At 31.8% G+C, this 13,296-nt stretch overlaps 1 protein-coding gene across 4 annotated transcripts in view; it reads left to right on the plus strand.

Annotated features, from left to right (window-relative positions):
• LOC127715094 (uncharacterized) overlaps positions 1-9,663 on the plus strand; it is a 29,691-nt gene extending 20,028 nt beyond the window's left edge. For 3 of the 4 annotated variants that reach the window (XM_052221133.1, XM_052221132.1, XM_052221135.1), the window contains 4 exons: positions 4,709-4,940; positions 5,112-5,303; positions 6,858-7,127; positions 9,200-9,663. In XM_052221133.1, coding sequence (XP_052077093.1) covers positions 4,709-4,940; positions 5,112-5,303; positions 6,858-7,127; positions 9,200-9,471 — 966 coding nt within the window. In that variant the 3' untranslated portion in view covers positions 9,472-9,663. The remainder of the gene's footprint in view (positions 1-4,708; positions 4,941-5,111; positions 5,304-6,857; positions 7,128-9,199) is intronic. The other variant, XM_052221134.1, reaches the window with a different exon arrangement.
• Positions 9,664-13,296: the final 3,633 nt, after the last annotated feature.

Raw genomic sequence — 13,296 nt, forward strand, 5'->3', positions numbered from 1 at the left:
GGCTGACCGGTCTAAAAAGGGCATTTTGGACATTTTTGGGATACTTCTTAAAAAGATCAACAAAAAGACATGAAATCTTTTAAAGTACTATGATTTTTTTAATGTTTTAAATATTTCTATAAAGGTTTACATGTGTGCTACAAGTTTTATGATTTTTGAGCTGGGGTCTTCAACACCGTTACCATGGCAACGGAATAAAAATGTGTAATTTTCACGTATTTTTCACAATAATCCATGTATTTAATCATGAAAACTTATTCATCTTTTGACACTGGCTTATGATATTTGACATGAAGGTGTATTACAATAAGACAGTGTATCTCATAAAAAATTAAAACCGTCAAATGACCTTGACATTTGACCTCAAGGTCAAAATACTTGATTTTTTACATTTTCTTATCTGGAGCATACCTTTTCCTCTCCCTTGACAAAGTCTTTTAATACTTGACACACAAGTGCAGCACCTCAATATGATGTGTCGCGTACCATGGATGATGACCTTGATCGTTGACCTTCAAGGTCAAATAAAAAGTCAAGGTCAAATATTTTAATTTTATATGTCACCCTAAAACCAAACATATTCTTTCTTGCCATGTCAATATGAAAATGAAGAGATGTGGACTGGTTGCTTATTAGACAACTATCCACACAGTTGAAATGAAGTGGTAGTAAGCAATTTATAGGCCACTGAACGTGCAAGACCTTTGCAGTGCAGCTAAGGGTTTTTCCCTGGGGGTCATGCCCCGCCCCCTCATATAAAAATGTTGTAATATAGATTTATCTAAAAATAAGGGTTCAGAACCCCATCCTTAACCCATATTTAATCTTAATTGCCTTTCTAGTTCATCATGGGGGACATGCCCTGCCCCCTACATACCATTGATGGTAAAATAGCTTGAAATATGTTCATATCACTACCTCTAAATCATATATATATTCTCAATCAGCATGACAGCACCTTTGCGTACACCATATATGTTTTTGATGTGGTTCGTGCCCTTACATACACTGTTCAGATACCCACCCCTAAACCATACACTCTAATAAATATATCATGACTAGACCAATTAAGTATAACATATATTTTGTCCCTTATGCCCTACCCCCTCGTTTCATAAATTGGTAAATATATTGAAAACAGCGCATATTTCCACGCATTAACCATATATTCTTACTTGCAATGACAATCTTTTTTTACCAGAGTGACTTCTACAGGGGAGACATTAGTTTTTAATTCACTAAAACAGTTCTACCTAGTTGTAATTAAATTCAAAGACAATTTGGTAGAATTCTGTCTTTATGCAGAAAAATTTGAAATACTGTTAATTCAGAACTTAATGTGTGTAATAATATTATTGCGTATTCATGGTGACCATCAAAGATGTGAGATTAATTAAAGCAAATTTAGATTATATTGAATATTATACAAAAAATGAAAATGAAACTAAGTTCATGTCACAGTCTGGGCCATATAAGGCTAACTACATGGTGTGGGGGTTTCCCAGTTTGTTGCAGATCGTGTGGCGACCTCTGGGTGTACATTTTTGGTTAGTTAATTTCTGGGATGAAATGTTGTCACCTTGCCATATACCCCATATCTGTTCTTGTTGTCCCCCCAGCATCACATTGCGGCCTGGAATATATAAATGCTGTTCGTTCGTCTGAATTGTAAACTTTCTGTCTAATATATGTGTTTATATAACAGAAATATTTGTGAATGTATTATGACATGCATCTGTTGCATCACAATTTGGTACTAAAATGATTTTCTTGAGTGTTTGGTCCTTGGATCCAGCATGAACTGTATATTCAAGTCTGGCAGTTGAATTCTAAGTTTGACTACATTTTGACAGTCTACGAATCATGACTAGTTATTTTTGTAAACACCAGCTTTTTATCTAATGGAAAAGATTGCCCAACTATAAAAATACAGTCTCTGAAACTATTTTCAAAGTACAATTTAAGAACAAAGGGCCAGTGTGAGCTTTTCCCATCAATTGGCGTCAGTCGTCCGTTGTGGTCGTCCGTTAACTTTTACAAAAATCTTCTCCTCTGAAACTATTGGGCTAAATTTAATCAAACTTGGTCACAATCAGCATTGGGGTATCGAGTTTTAGAAATTGTGTGCGATGACCATCCCTCTTTGTTCCAATCAACATGGCCGACACGGCTAAAAATAGAACTTACGGGGTAAAATGCAGGTGTTGTCTATTATCTTGAAAACTACTATAGATAGAGAAAATCTGACAGGGGCAGGAATTTTCAAAATGCTGAAATATCCCTACCATCTATTCACGTCAAAACTGTAAGACGAGCTCGTGTTGGAGTTTTTTGCCCTTAAATGACATAATTTTTGCCTATTATTTTAAACTCTGCAATAGATAGATACTTTACAATACAAAATTCGTAAGGGGTTCCTCAGAACCCTGTGTCTCACCTGTGATTGCTGCTGTCAGTGTAAAAGTGTAATGATTACCTAAAAAGTGAGTTCATTTGTCAGTAAATACAAAATAAAAAAAAATCTATTTTTTTTTGGTGCTTTTTCTTGGTCTTGAAGATTAGCGACTGTCCATTTTTCATAACAATCCATGTAGGTTTACAAATTCATCATGTCAAAATAATTCAATTCCAGATTGCCTGTAAATGTAAACTAAAAAACTAAGTCCATCTAATTAAAAATTCTTTCAGAAAAATACTGAAATAAAAATAATATTTTTTCAAAAGTTTGCTTCAGACATTATCATAAAAATGCTTCTGCCAAAGTTTTATAAAATTGTATGAAGGTTAACCAAAGTAATTGATGTGTAACAAGTTTTAACCCCAGACTGTAACTACTTGTTAACTGTAAAAAGAACTAAGTCTATTTATCAGTAAAATACGTAAAATGAAAATAAATATTTAATTAATGAAGATTTTTAACAATTTTTTGCATTTTTGCCTAGTATCTTGAAAACTACAATCTATAGATAGAAACTTTAAAAGCAAGAAAAAAAATAGATTTATGATTATTTCATTATAAATTACAACTTGCAAATTTTGACATTTTTCAACAGAATCATAGAAAATAATCACAATCAGTGTTTTGGTCTAAACATTCTCTTATTACACCTTGGTATGCTTTGTTTTATATTTTATTTTATGAAAAGAAAGGAAATATCGAAACACTTATGATATATCAGAGCAGAATGCTTAATTTGAAGAAAACATAGATACTTTTTGAAGATTTTAGAAAATGAATTTTTTACCGAATTATCTCCCTTTGTACAATAGAAAATCAATATTCATGGCATCATTTATTGTAATTGTATTATCTTCGTTGTTAGTTTAACTTATATTGTTAAGTATAATAATGCTTCATAAAGTTTATATATATACATTTCCAAAATTATCTACAGATTGATATTTATAATTCATTGATTCTGTGAGAGAAATTGTAAATTTTGACATTATTCAAGGAGAATTCTAGAACGTACTAAAACAATAGCCCACCAATCGTATATGCTAAAATGCGTTATTAACTCTGTCATTTAAAATAACCAAATAGAGATATGTTTATATTTCAAACATGTTAAATGGACCGAGAGCTGGTAAGTTTAAAAAAATGTAATTTTAAGATTTAAAAAAAAAAATACTGGATTATCACCCTTTGTACCATAGAAATTCAATATTTATGGCATCATAAATTGTAATTGAACTATGCTCATTGTTACTTTGACTTATTTTGTTAAATATTACAGTGCTTTTTAAAAAGAAACACTTACATTTCAGAAATTATCTACAGAATACTATTTTCAATTCATTGATTTATTGAGAGAAAATGTAAATTTAGGCATTTTTCTAGTAGAATTCTAGAATGTACTACAATGAGACCCCAGCAAGTTTACTAGCTAAAAATGCATAATTAGGTATTCCAATTAATAAAACATAGGGAGTTATCTTTATATTTTTAATGGACCAAAGTCTGGATAGTTTTAAAAATATGTACTTTTTATGATTTTCTGAAAATACTTTTTTACTGGATTATCTCCCTTGGAATAATCCACAAACTGTTTCTTGTAAATTTAAGTACTGATGAGTTACTAAAGCTTCAACACTTGATTATTCAATAAATCATCATTCTTTATCTCGTTGTTTTCTGCATTCATAAGTTTCAGGGTGTTGAAATTGGTAATTTTCATAGAAAAATACAGCCTTCAACATGAGGAAACTGGTTCCATGTACATTACAGCATCTACTAACTGAAAGGCATGGGAACCAGTTGAAATATTTGTTTTATGGACTTCTTTCATAATGTTGTTTAAGCACACAAAGTTTTAATCAAATCTGATGACCCCCCTTGTGGACTGTTTTGCATGGTTTCATGGTAGTCTTGGTGTTAAACATCAACCACAAACGCAACATGTTCTGTCGGGAAAGTGTTACTTTTATAAGAGATGGTATAAATGTGATTGTTTTTTTTTTTTAGTGTGACGTCTCAGGTTGAGCACAAACTGAACTTGCTACAGCAAATTGAAAATGCTACTTTAAATCTGTGGTCCTCCATTATAGGGTAACATTTAAGAAAACGTAAATGTAGCCTCGAATAAACATGATTTGTTTATGTATAACTTTGATTTGTTAATGTATAACTTTGATTTGTTAATGTATAACTTTGATTTGTTAATGTATGTCTTTAATTTGTTAATGTGTAACTTTGATTTTTACACAGATCAATCAGCATTTAAAAAGCATATCGAAATCTATAGAAGACAACGAAGATGGAAACCTTAGCCTTAGCAGGATAGACAGAATTCTCTCCAAGGTTATACGTACTCATAAACGATCTGAAATTCTGTGTGACAAACTCTGCGAAGGACTGGAAAATCTCGAGTCAACAAAACCTATAAATACCCTTCCATCAGAACTAAAGGATTTTTGCAATCGAATAAAACAATGTGTTGGTGAGTGGAAGCAAAAAAAATGTAGTTTTGTTTTGGTTCACGACGAATTCTTTTTGTAATGTACCTTTGAAAATTAAAATATAACTGTTTTTAGTAACAAAATGTCGTATGCGATTTCTTTAAATTATTCTATGTGTATATTTACCAAGTGTTATGTCGTTGTAATTGTAGGTCAGGAGTACCGACATTTAGGCTCAGGTTTGGGCCTGGAGCCTAATGTTCTTGATAGAATAGAGGATGATTATTCAGAGGCAGATGAATGTTTAGAAACAATTATTTTAGAGTGGTGCAGAGGACAAGAAACCCCTTCCATGGACGAACTTGTCACTGCTTGCCATACAGTTAATCCAGATATCTTAAAGTGTAAGTTATTTTTTTACATCTGAAAGTCATTATACTTTTTTTTAAATGGGGAAAGACAAAGTTGAAACTCAACTTCCGGGGGTCATTCTTAATCGACAGAGTTCATGCATCTTACATGGTCATTTTGCTTTTCGATTCAAATGTTTTTAAAGGTCTTCAGTTGGCAAAATGAAATTACCATGTACTAGGAGGATATACAAGAGAATTGGAATTCAATATTGTCTTCCATTCATAAATTTGTAGATGAATACAAACCCTTTATCAACTTATAGAATACACTTGCACACTTTTTCTAACATACAAATGTATATAAATTTAACTGCGATATAGTCTATTAAACTTTTTATCAAGGTATTATACCACCATTGTTTTTCCCCTATTAGTCTTTGTTAAATTTGCACTTTTCAAAAAATTGTGCAGATTTTATCTTTGTTTCAAATAAAAAAATACTTGGCATGAGTAAAGTTTTATCCTGTCCAGTACTACAGACAAAATTTCACATAACATTTCATTGCATATAAGATAATAATCATCACTGGAAGTTAACCAATCAAATTTTCACCCATTTTATTCCTGTGAACAAGCTTTAGTAACCATGTGACCTCAAGTTTCCAAAATATTCTATTGAAACACCAAATAAAAAAAGAATGATTGTTTGAAACACCAACGATATATGGTCAGATCATATGTTTTCGTACGTCATATGAATTCGTACTATGCATGCTTTCTCAATGGAAAGTGTGACGTCACAATCACAATGCATTCTTAATAGAACGAAAACCCATGAGACGAGGATATGTTTATGACTCAGAATTTTTTTACTGCAATGAAATGCAGGATTCATTTCCTACAACCGTCAAATCTAAGGGAATATTTTTTTTTCGACCCTTTTTCGTATGCATCCGGATGTGACGTACACCTCAACATTTTAACGTTAATTTTATTCACAACAGTCTTTTAAATTGTGGATTTCCACTGGACGTTAAGCAACCAACAAGCAATCAATCAAATTGTGTTTCCAAATTATTGTTTGATTTAAATCTCGTTTGCCATATATCCTTCGAGTATTGCACAAGGTTTGAAATGGGTATCGGGTTTCACACGATATGATTTTCAAAATACTGTATGTTATAAGTTTGATATAATAAAAAAAAAAAGGGAGTATGTTAAACGTTAACATACAAAACTGTTAAAAAACTTTAAATAAACAAAAAATCAAAAGCAATATATGTATATGAGATAGGTCAGATACTTAAGTCAACTGAAGTTTTGGGTGTTTCACTTTTCCGGAAATCTCTATTCATTGATGTTATGTAATAACTCATTTTTTTACAATAGCTTTAATAATACATAAATATTTTAACGATGTATAATACCGGAATGTCAACGCATTAACAATTGCATGTATGTTGTCATTTTGGTTTTCGTTTTAAGTTGTGTTTACAAAAGAGTAGAAGTATTGATAAATTGACAATGGGAATTTGAAAGCTTCTTCATTTGTCTGATATAATTAATTCCATCTAAGTTAGAAGAATTTCTTGCTATTTTTTGCAGGTAAACCATTACCAAGATCACTTAGAAAAGTGCTTCAGAAACATTACAATTTCTTTTACGAGGAAATGCACGAGATAGCAGTCCTACCGCACTTAGTTTCATCGGGTATACTTACATTCAAACTACAGAGATATATCTTGAAACCAAAAACCAAAGACCAACGATTGTCGAGGCTTATTGAGGCATTAGGTACGAGAGATAATGGTCTTGACGAACTTATCACTGCCTTGGAAAAATCCGAACAACCTCACGTTTCATCAGTCCTAAAAGGTACTTTATTTTGCCGTTGCTGTTTAGTAGGCAAAATTATAATTGTCCTTCTCCTTGGCAGACATAAGTTATTTGTACCAATTTACTGCATTTCGACAAGTAATTTCCCTGTCATGATGCGCGACGCCAAAATGTTTGATGATGATGGATTGTTGTTTTAAGTCCAGCGCCAAATTAATTATAGGTTTCATAACAAGTGAGAATTATTCATGTTTTCAACGGCTCCTTTATTATCATATTAAAATTAAATAACTCGAATTAATATCAAGTGATATCCAACTCTCACGAGTTGTTAAACCTATGCCTCTTATGCCAACGGACAACACTACCATTGTGTTAAATTAAAATTTCAGCGAAACATTGATCTCGTCTTTTGCACATACCAATATGACGTCATGTGTCCTGTTCCGGCGTCAAACTTTAACATCAGACATTTTAAAACTAATTGTACGCTTCAGAATGTAATAAAATTTGACAAAAAGAAGATTTTCATGTGACAAGTTTAATTGTTTTGTATATCATTGAAGAAATCACATATGTCCGTTGCCATGAACGAAATGTAAATCGCCTTAACCTTTGGCAGTCATCAATGACCTAACGAATAGCCAATTGAAATGTCTTAATATCGGCGCATGATGCTGGAGGAGCCAACAAATTTAACGTAGTTTTTGTATCACTTTTTCACATCACACTCCGTGCAGTGTTATACAAGAACTATCTCTTCATGCAAGAAATAGACGACAGGCCACTACCATAAGAGAAGTGCATATTCAGGACGAGAACATGTTAACCTAATGTGAATATCAATCCTGCTTTGTACTTGACCTTCACGCTGAGTCGAATTTTGAAAGTGCTATTTCACAAGGTAACAGTCCGCCGGAAGACATGTAACCATACCCGGACACATTATTCTAAACCCAAGTCGACCAATTTTTGCTCTTACTCCTCAATGTCGCGTTCTTATCGGAAACGCAGCAAATACCAACACGGCAGGGGTTCCAACTCACGACCTCCCGCATTCGAGGCGAACACGCTTTCACGCGACTACTGATGCGGTTTAAATATGTTTAAAGTACAAATCGATACAATCGACGAATAGTATAACGAATACGATTTTAATGTACAATAATAATTTATTACATGGATACAATTTTTAGAATGTTCAAATGTTCAATTGTTCGAAAGTTCACAGGTTGTCACACGGACACGTATTCATATAGTGGTATATTTTCGGTCCTAGCTAGATTAATTCTTGTGGTAAATGAATTCCAGCCTATCAACGAGGGGGAGACCTAATGGAATCTGATCTTTCTTTTTCTTTTTCTTTCCTAGTATTGATATCGTCTGCGTTCCTGGTATTGTACAAAGTTAGCAAATGTCCACAGCATATATGTACTAGCTTTTGTTTTAGGTTCCGTGTTTCGGACAAGGTTATTATTTGCCCGCAGGATATATATATTAGTAACACTGGAATAATATTCACTTAAGTTTGTCAATTGTCACTTCTGTAATTCTTTTAATCACTATGTATACAATAAATTTTCCAAAGCTTATTGTATTACGATTGTCAAAATAATTGTAACACCGCCTGTATAATCTGTTAATGCATTACATATTTGTCGTTATGTAATTAAATAATGTCCTAACCCGAATTGTGTTACAATAGCAGACATAACCAAAAAAGGACAAAAAAGGATACTCATATCCGGACAAGAAATCAATTATATGCATAAGGGAGATATATTACTCAATTTCAAATGATTTCATGATTTCAACAGCGAATTTCAATAAATCAATATCAATATTTTCATGACAGTACCAAAGTACTGAAGTGCTGGCCTGATAATCAACAAATGATCATACAGCCCACCAGCAGAGGTATTAACCCTGTTGAATAAATAATATAAACTGTACCAATTCCAGTAGTAAGCACTTCAGTGCTGACATGAATTGTCATTGGTATGGTCATAATTATACATTTTAGACTGTTGACAAAATATATTATAATTAATTTGAATAAAAGATTTCATTTTTGTTAAATTTCAAAAACATGAAATAATTATTCATTTCAGATTCAGTAACTGATTTAAGTTTGAATGCAGATCCAATTGATGGCATGGAATTTCGTGAAGAGAAACAGGAACCGTTTAGGCCCGTTTCTATGCTTAATTCTTTTTTAGGTAGACGACACAATTCCTTCTCCAATGAACTTGAATTTGACGACGGCAGAAGCTGTATATCTGAGATATCATTTGCCAGTGGATCTTCTAATTTAGAACCTCGGGCAATTTTAGATCAGATAGCAGAACTTCTACTTAAAGCTGGTTTGAAATTGTCTAAATAATAGCAGTGGAGAACATGCCGTTAAAAGGGCATTTTTTGTCTTCATCTATCGAAATTGAATATCAAATTATGTGCAAACTTATCGACTTAATGTAGAGTTCAAATTTGAATGAAACCCTACATGATATGACGATATTATGCAGACAAAACCAATTATTATGTAGTATTCGAAAAATAAATATTTTCAATTTCCTATATTTTTTTCTTATGATTTACCACATTCTTGTTTGAAAGGACAGAGAGATAAATGACAAAATAATAACAGATAGCTATATACAGGTCCATAACATAGCTTCATTTACACTCTACAACACAACTGTCCAAGGTTAGACGAAGGGAAACTGTAATTCAGTGGTTGTCGTTTGAAGTTTGTACCAGTTTTGGATTTCGTTTGTTGTTTTGTACATACATCAGGTCGTTGCTATTCTATTTTGAAATGTTTTACGGTTTGTTATTTGGGGTCAATTATAGCTTTATAGATAGAATATGTTTTGTTTATTGTTGAAGACCATATGGTGAACTACAGATGCTTACATCTACGTCATTTGGTCTCTGGTTGATAGTGGTCTCATTTGCAATCATACCACATCTCATTATTTCATATTAGTATCATTGAATGTTAATTAATACTAGCGTTGGTTTTGGCATATCATCTTTATCTTTACAGTGAACACTATAAACAAAATAAGACAATTTGGTCAATTACAAAACTATCAAACAAAGACCAAATGATGAGATGAGGGACACTATAGGTGAGCAAAACCCCTACAGTATAGTAATTTATACGTTACAAAATGTAAAACAACTCAAAAGATAAACAACAATGACGTGATTCATTTACAAAATAATAAATGATAAACAAATATTTTAAGTAGCAACAAACTACAACCACTGAATTACAAGCTCTTGAATATTCTGTATATACTGTATATTTATCAGGATATATTCTATTTTTATATCGTCGTGACACTATTTTAATGAACCCATAAATTCGATGGTAAGTACTTTTTATGATCCATTACCCTAATAAAGAACTTAAAACAAAGTATTGTAAAAAAAAAGAGTCAAGTGTAGGCAGAAGGTAAATTAATTAAATAAAACACCAAACACTACAATAGGTTGCCGTCAATATACTTATTTTGTTTGGTAGTTCTTACTTAATGTGTTCCTTGATCAATGGGAAATAACAGTTACAAAGAAAAGTCACACTAATTCAAGTTCTAAATTACAATAAAATAAGTAAAATAAATCGGCATTACCGGAAAACACGCCTTCAATTAAAACAAATTTAAACAAGTTAAAGGCTGGCACTGCAAACTGATGCTCCCTGAACTGCACATTTTTTTAAGGAAATCATTTTCATTTCAAAGCTTCAAATTCTATAATACCAGAAGGATAAATAAAATGGCTTTTATTTCTGATTTTTCATCTGTATAAATATGTAACAATTCATAGGGCGATACCATCTAGAAAACAGCGTAAAACAAATATTTTTTTTAGTAGCACTGTCTTTTACCTTTGACCTGTTGACCCTATAATAATTTGGCTACTTTCCCCCACCCTATATATTCTACCAGTATAAGTTTCATTATAATCAAGTAAAGAAAACTCAAGTTATCATCCGGACACTATTTTCCGAAAGTTGTTCATTTAAATAATACAGACAAGGCGATTATTTTATGAAAGAAATAATTTTAAGAAAGAATATCATCCTTCAAATTACTCAATATTAAATAATTCACAAGATGGGAACAAATCTTATACATGGATGCAATGTTAACATTGATAGTTTAGGTGTATTTCCAAACCCATGCGTAGTTATATAAATACATTTGAAATTATTTAATACGTCTATATGCATCAGTCAATGTAAAGGCCGTCGAAAGACACAAACACCCTAAATGATAAAAAAGTCTTTTTAGAGAATATAATTCTTTCGGTGGAGAAACCTTTAGTAATTAATCCTATTTGAACAAGATAAGTGGAAGATGGATTGATGACGGTTTAATGTTCAGTTGCAAATAGCACATGCATTATCAGGACGATAACGTGACGAAGAAATATTAATATTGTAATACCCTGTTTGATACTAGTACGAAACGCTGAATCGGAATGTTAACTTTCTAGATAACAAGTTAACAGTCCAAAGAAAGACGTGTCGTCTAAGCCGGACACATCATCATGCTGACTCCGAGCCAAACAGTATACATGCTATAACGCCTACATCTCGTACTGTTGGCAGAGAAGAAGTTCTTTGTTTGACCATGGTAGAAATGGAACCCTACGATCTCAAAACCTCTCGGCGTACACACTTTCACAAGAATCAAAGGCTTGATTTTCTGTTGGCGTTTTCTGATACCAGATTTAAAGAATGCTCTTGATTCAGATCCAACTTCTCCAAGTAAAAACTGATTTTTATATTTATGCACAATCCTTTTACTATAAATCATATCAAAATAGTATGCTTTGTTAAAATTATTATGGTAAAGTTTAGGTTTCTGGTTAAAGGTATTGAGATAAAAGTAAATTTCCAGGATAAAGGTTATTCATGGAAAATTGTATGACACACGTCGACAATAAACAAATCCTGCAAAAAATTACTTACTTAGTGAAGATAATTTGTGTGATTAATAATATACAGAGTGCAAAATTATCTTTTTGTTTTTGCGTGATTTTTACATGAACCTATACTTACATGAATATAGTAAGATAAGCAAAAATAAAATACTAATTTTCTGATAAATATTCAAAAGTTGATTATCTTTTTAACTTGGAATTTGCAGGATTTTCAAATCTCAGTTTGACTACATCTTAAAAAACAAGAAGGAGGGGAAAACCAAGAGATACTTCAATTTGAAGAAAAATTAAATTTCATTGACGAAATAACCATTTTCAATTTCAAAGTCTTCACACAACCAACAGTCTTTTTGCATCGATATTTGTTAAAACGTTTTTTTTTTCTTTCTTAACAACCCTAACTTGTACTCCAATACAAATATATTCAGAATGATTAAATATGTTAATACGCCACCTCTATATCTTAGTCAGCAAGGGAGATGTTTATTACGCCCATACAGGACAAGATTCGTTTTGACAGTGGAAAACTACCATTTAAGAGTTGTGCTTCAAGAATGGCATCTGTGGTCATTTTGATGACATACTTTTTGTTTTTGTCAAACACTTGACGATAAGATATAATGGTTTTGACAACAACTAATTATCTATGTACATGTGTACATGTATGTAATGTGTACGTAATAGATAATAATCGATTATGATCATTATAACCTACATGAGTACTGAACACAGGTCAGTACACTGAGGTTTTAGTATCGTGTAAATATATATTATTGTGTATTTACATTATACAGAATTATAGATTCGACATAGGGAACGACCATTTAACTTTGAGGAGAAAGTGCTATTTTTGTTTCATTCATAAAAAAATATCCATACAAACATCAAATTATTTGTTGTGTCTCGCCAAGCGAATATGCATTTAAGAACTTAACATTTAATATTCAAGGGAAAAGAAAAAACTCCCAATCAGAAAATTTAGTTTTTACTTCATGCTAATGAAAATATTTATTTCTTCAAAGTTGGGAATTATAATTTTAAAAAACTATACCCCCTCAGAATTAAATATATATATCTATAATACCATATTGAATTATTGCATGTTAAAAAAAAGGTTGACAATGAAAAAAGCCTTAGAACAACATTTTCGGTAAAAGGTAAGACTAAAAGTATTTATTGGAAATCTAGTTGCAACTTCGACTATACAATATCACGGATTGATATCATTAGCCTAAATGAATATATTTTA

The sequence above is a fragment of the Mytilus californianus genome, unplaced genomic scaffold (genome assembly GCF_021869535.1).
Source record: "Mytilus californianus isolate M0D057914Y unplaced genomic scaffold, xbMytCali1.0.p SCAF_9, whole genome shotgun sequence".
Taxonomy (NCBI): Eukaryota; Metazoa; Mollusca; class Bivalvia; order Mytilida; family Mytilidae; genus Mytilus; species Mytilus californianus.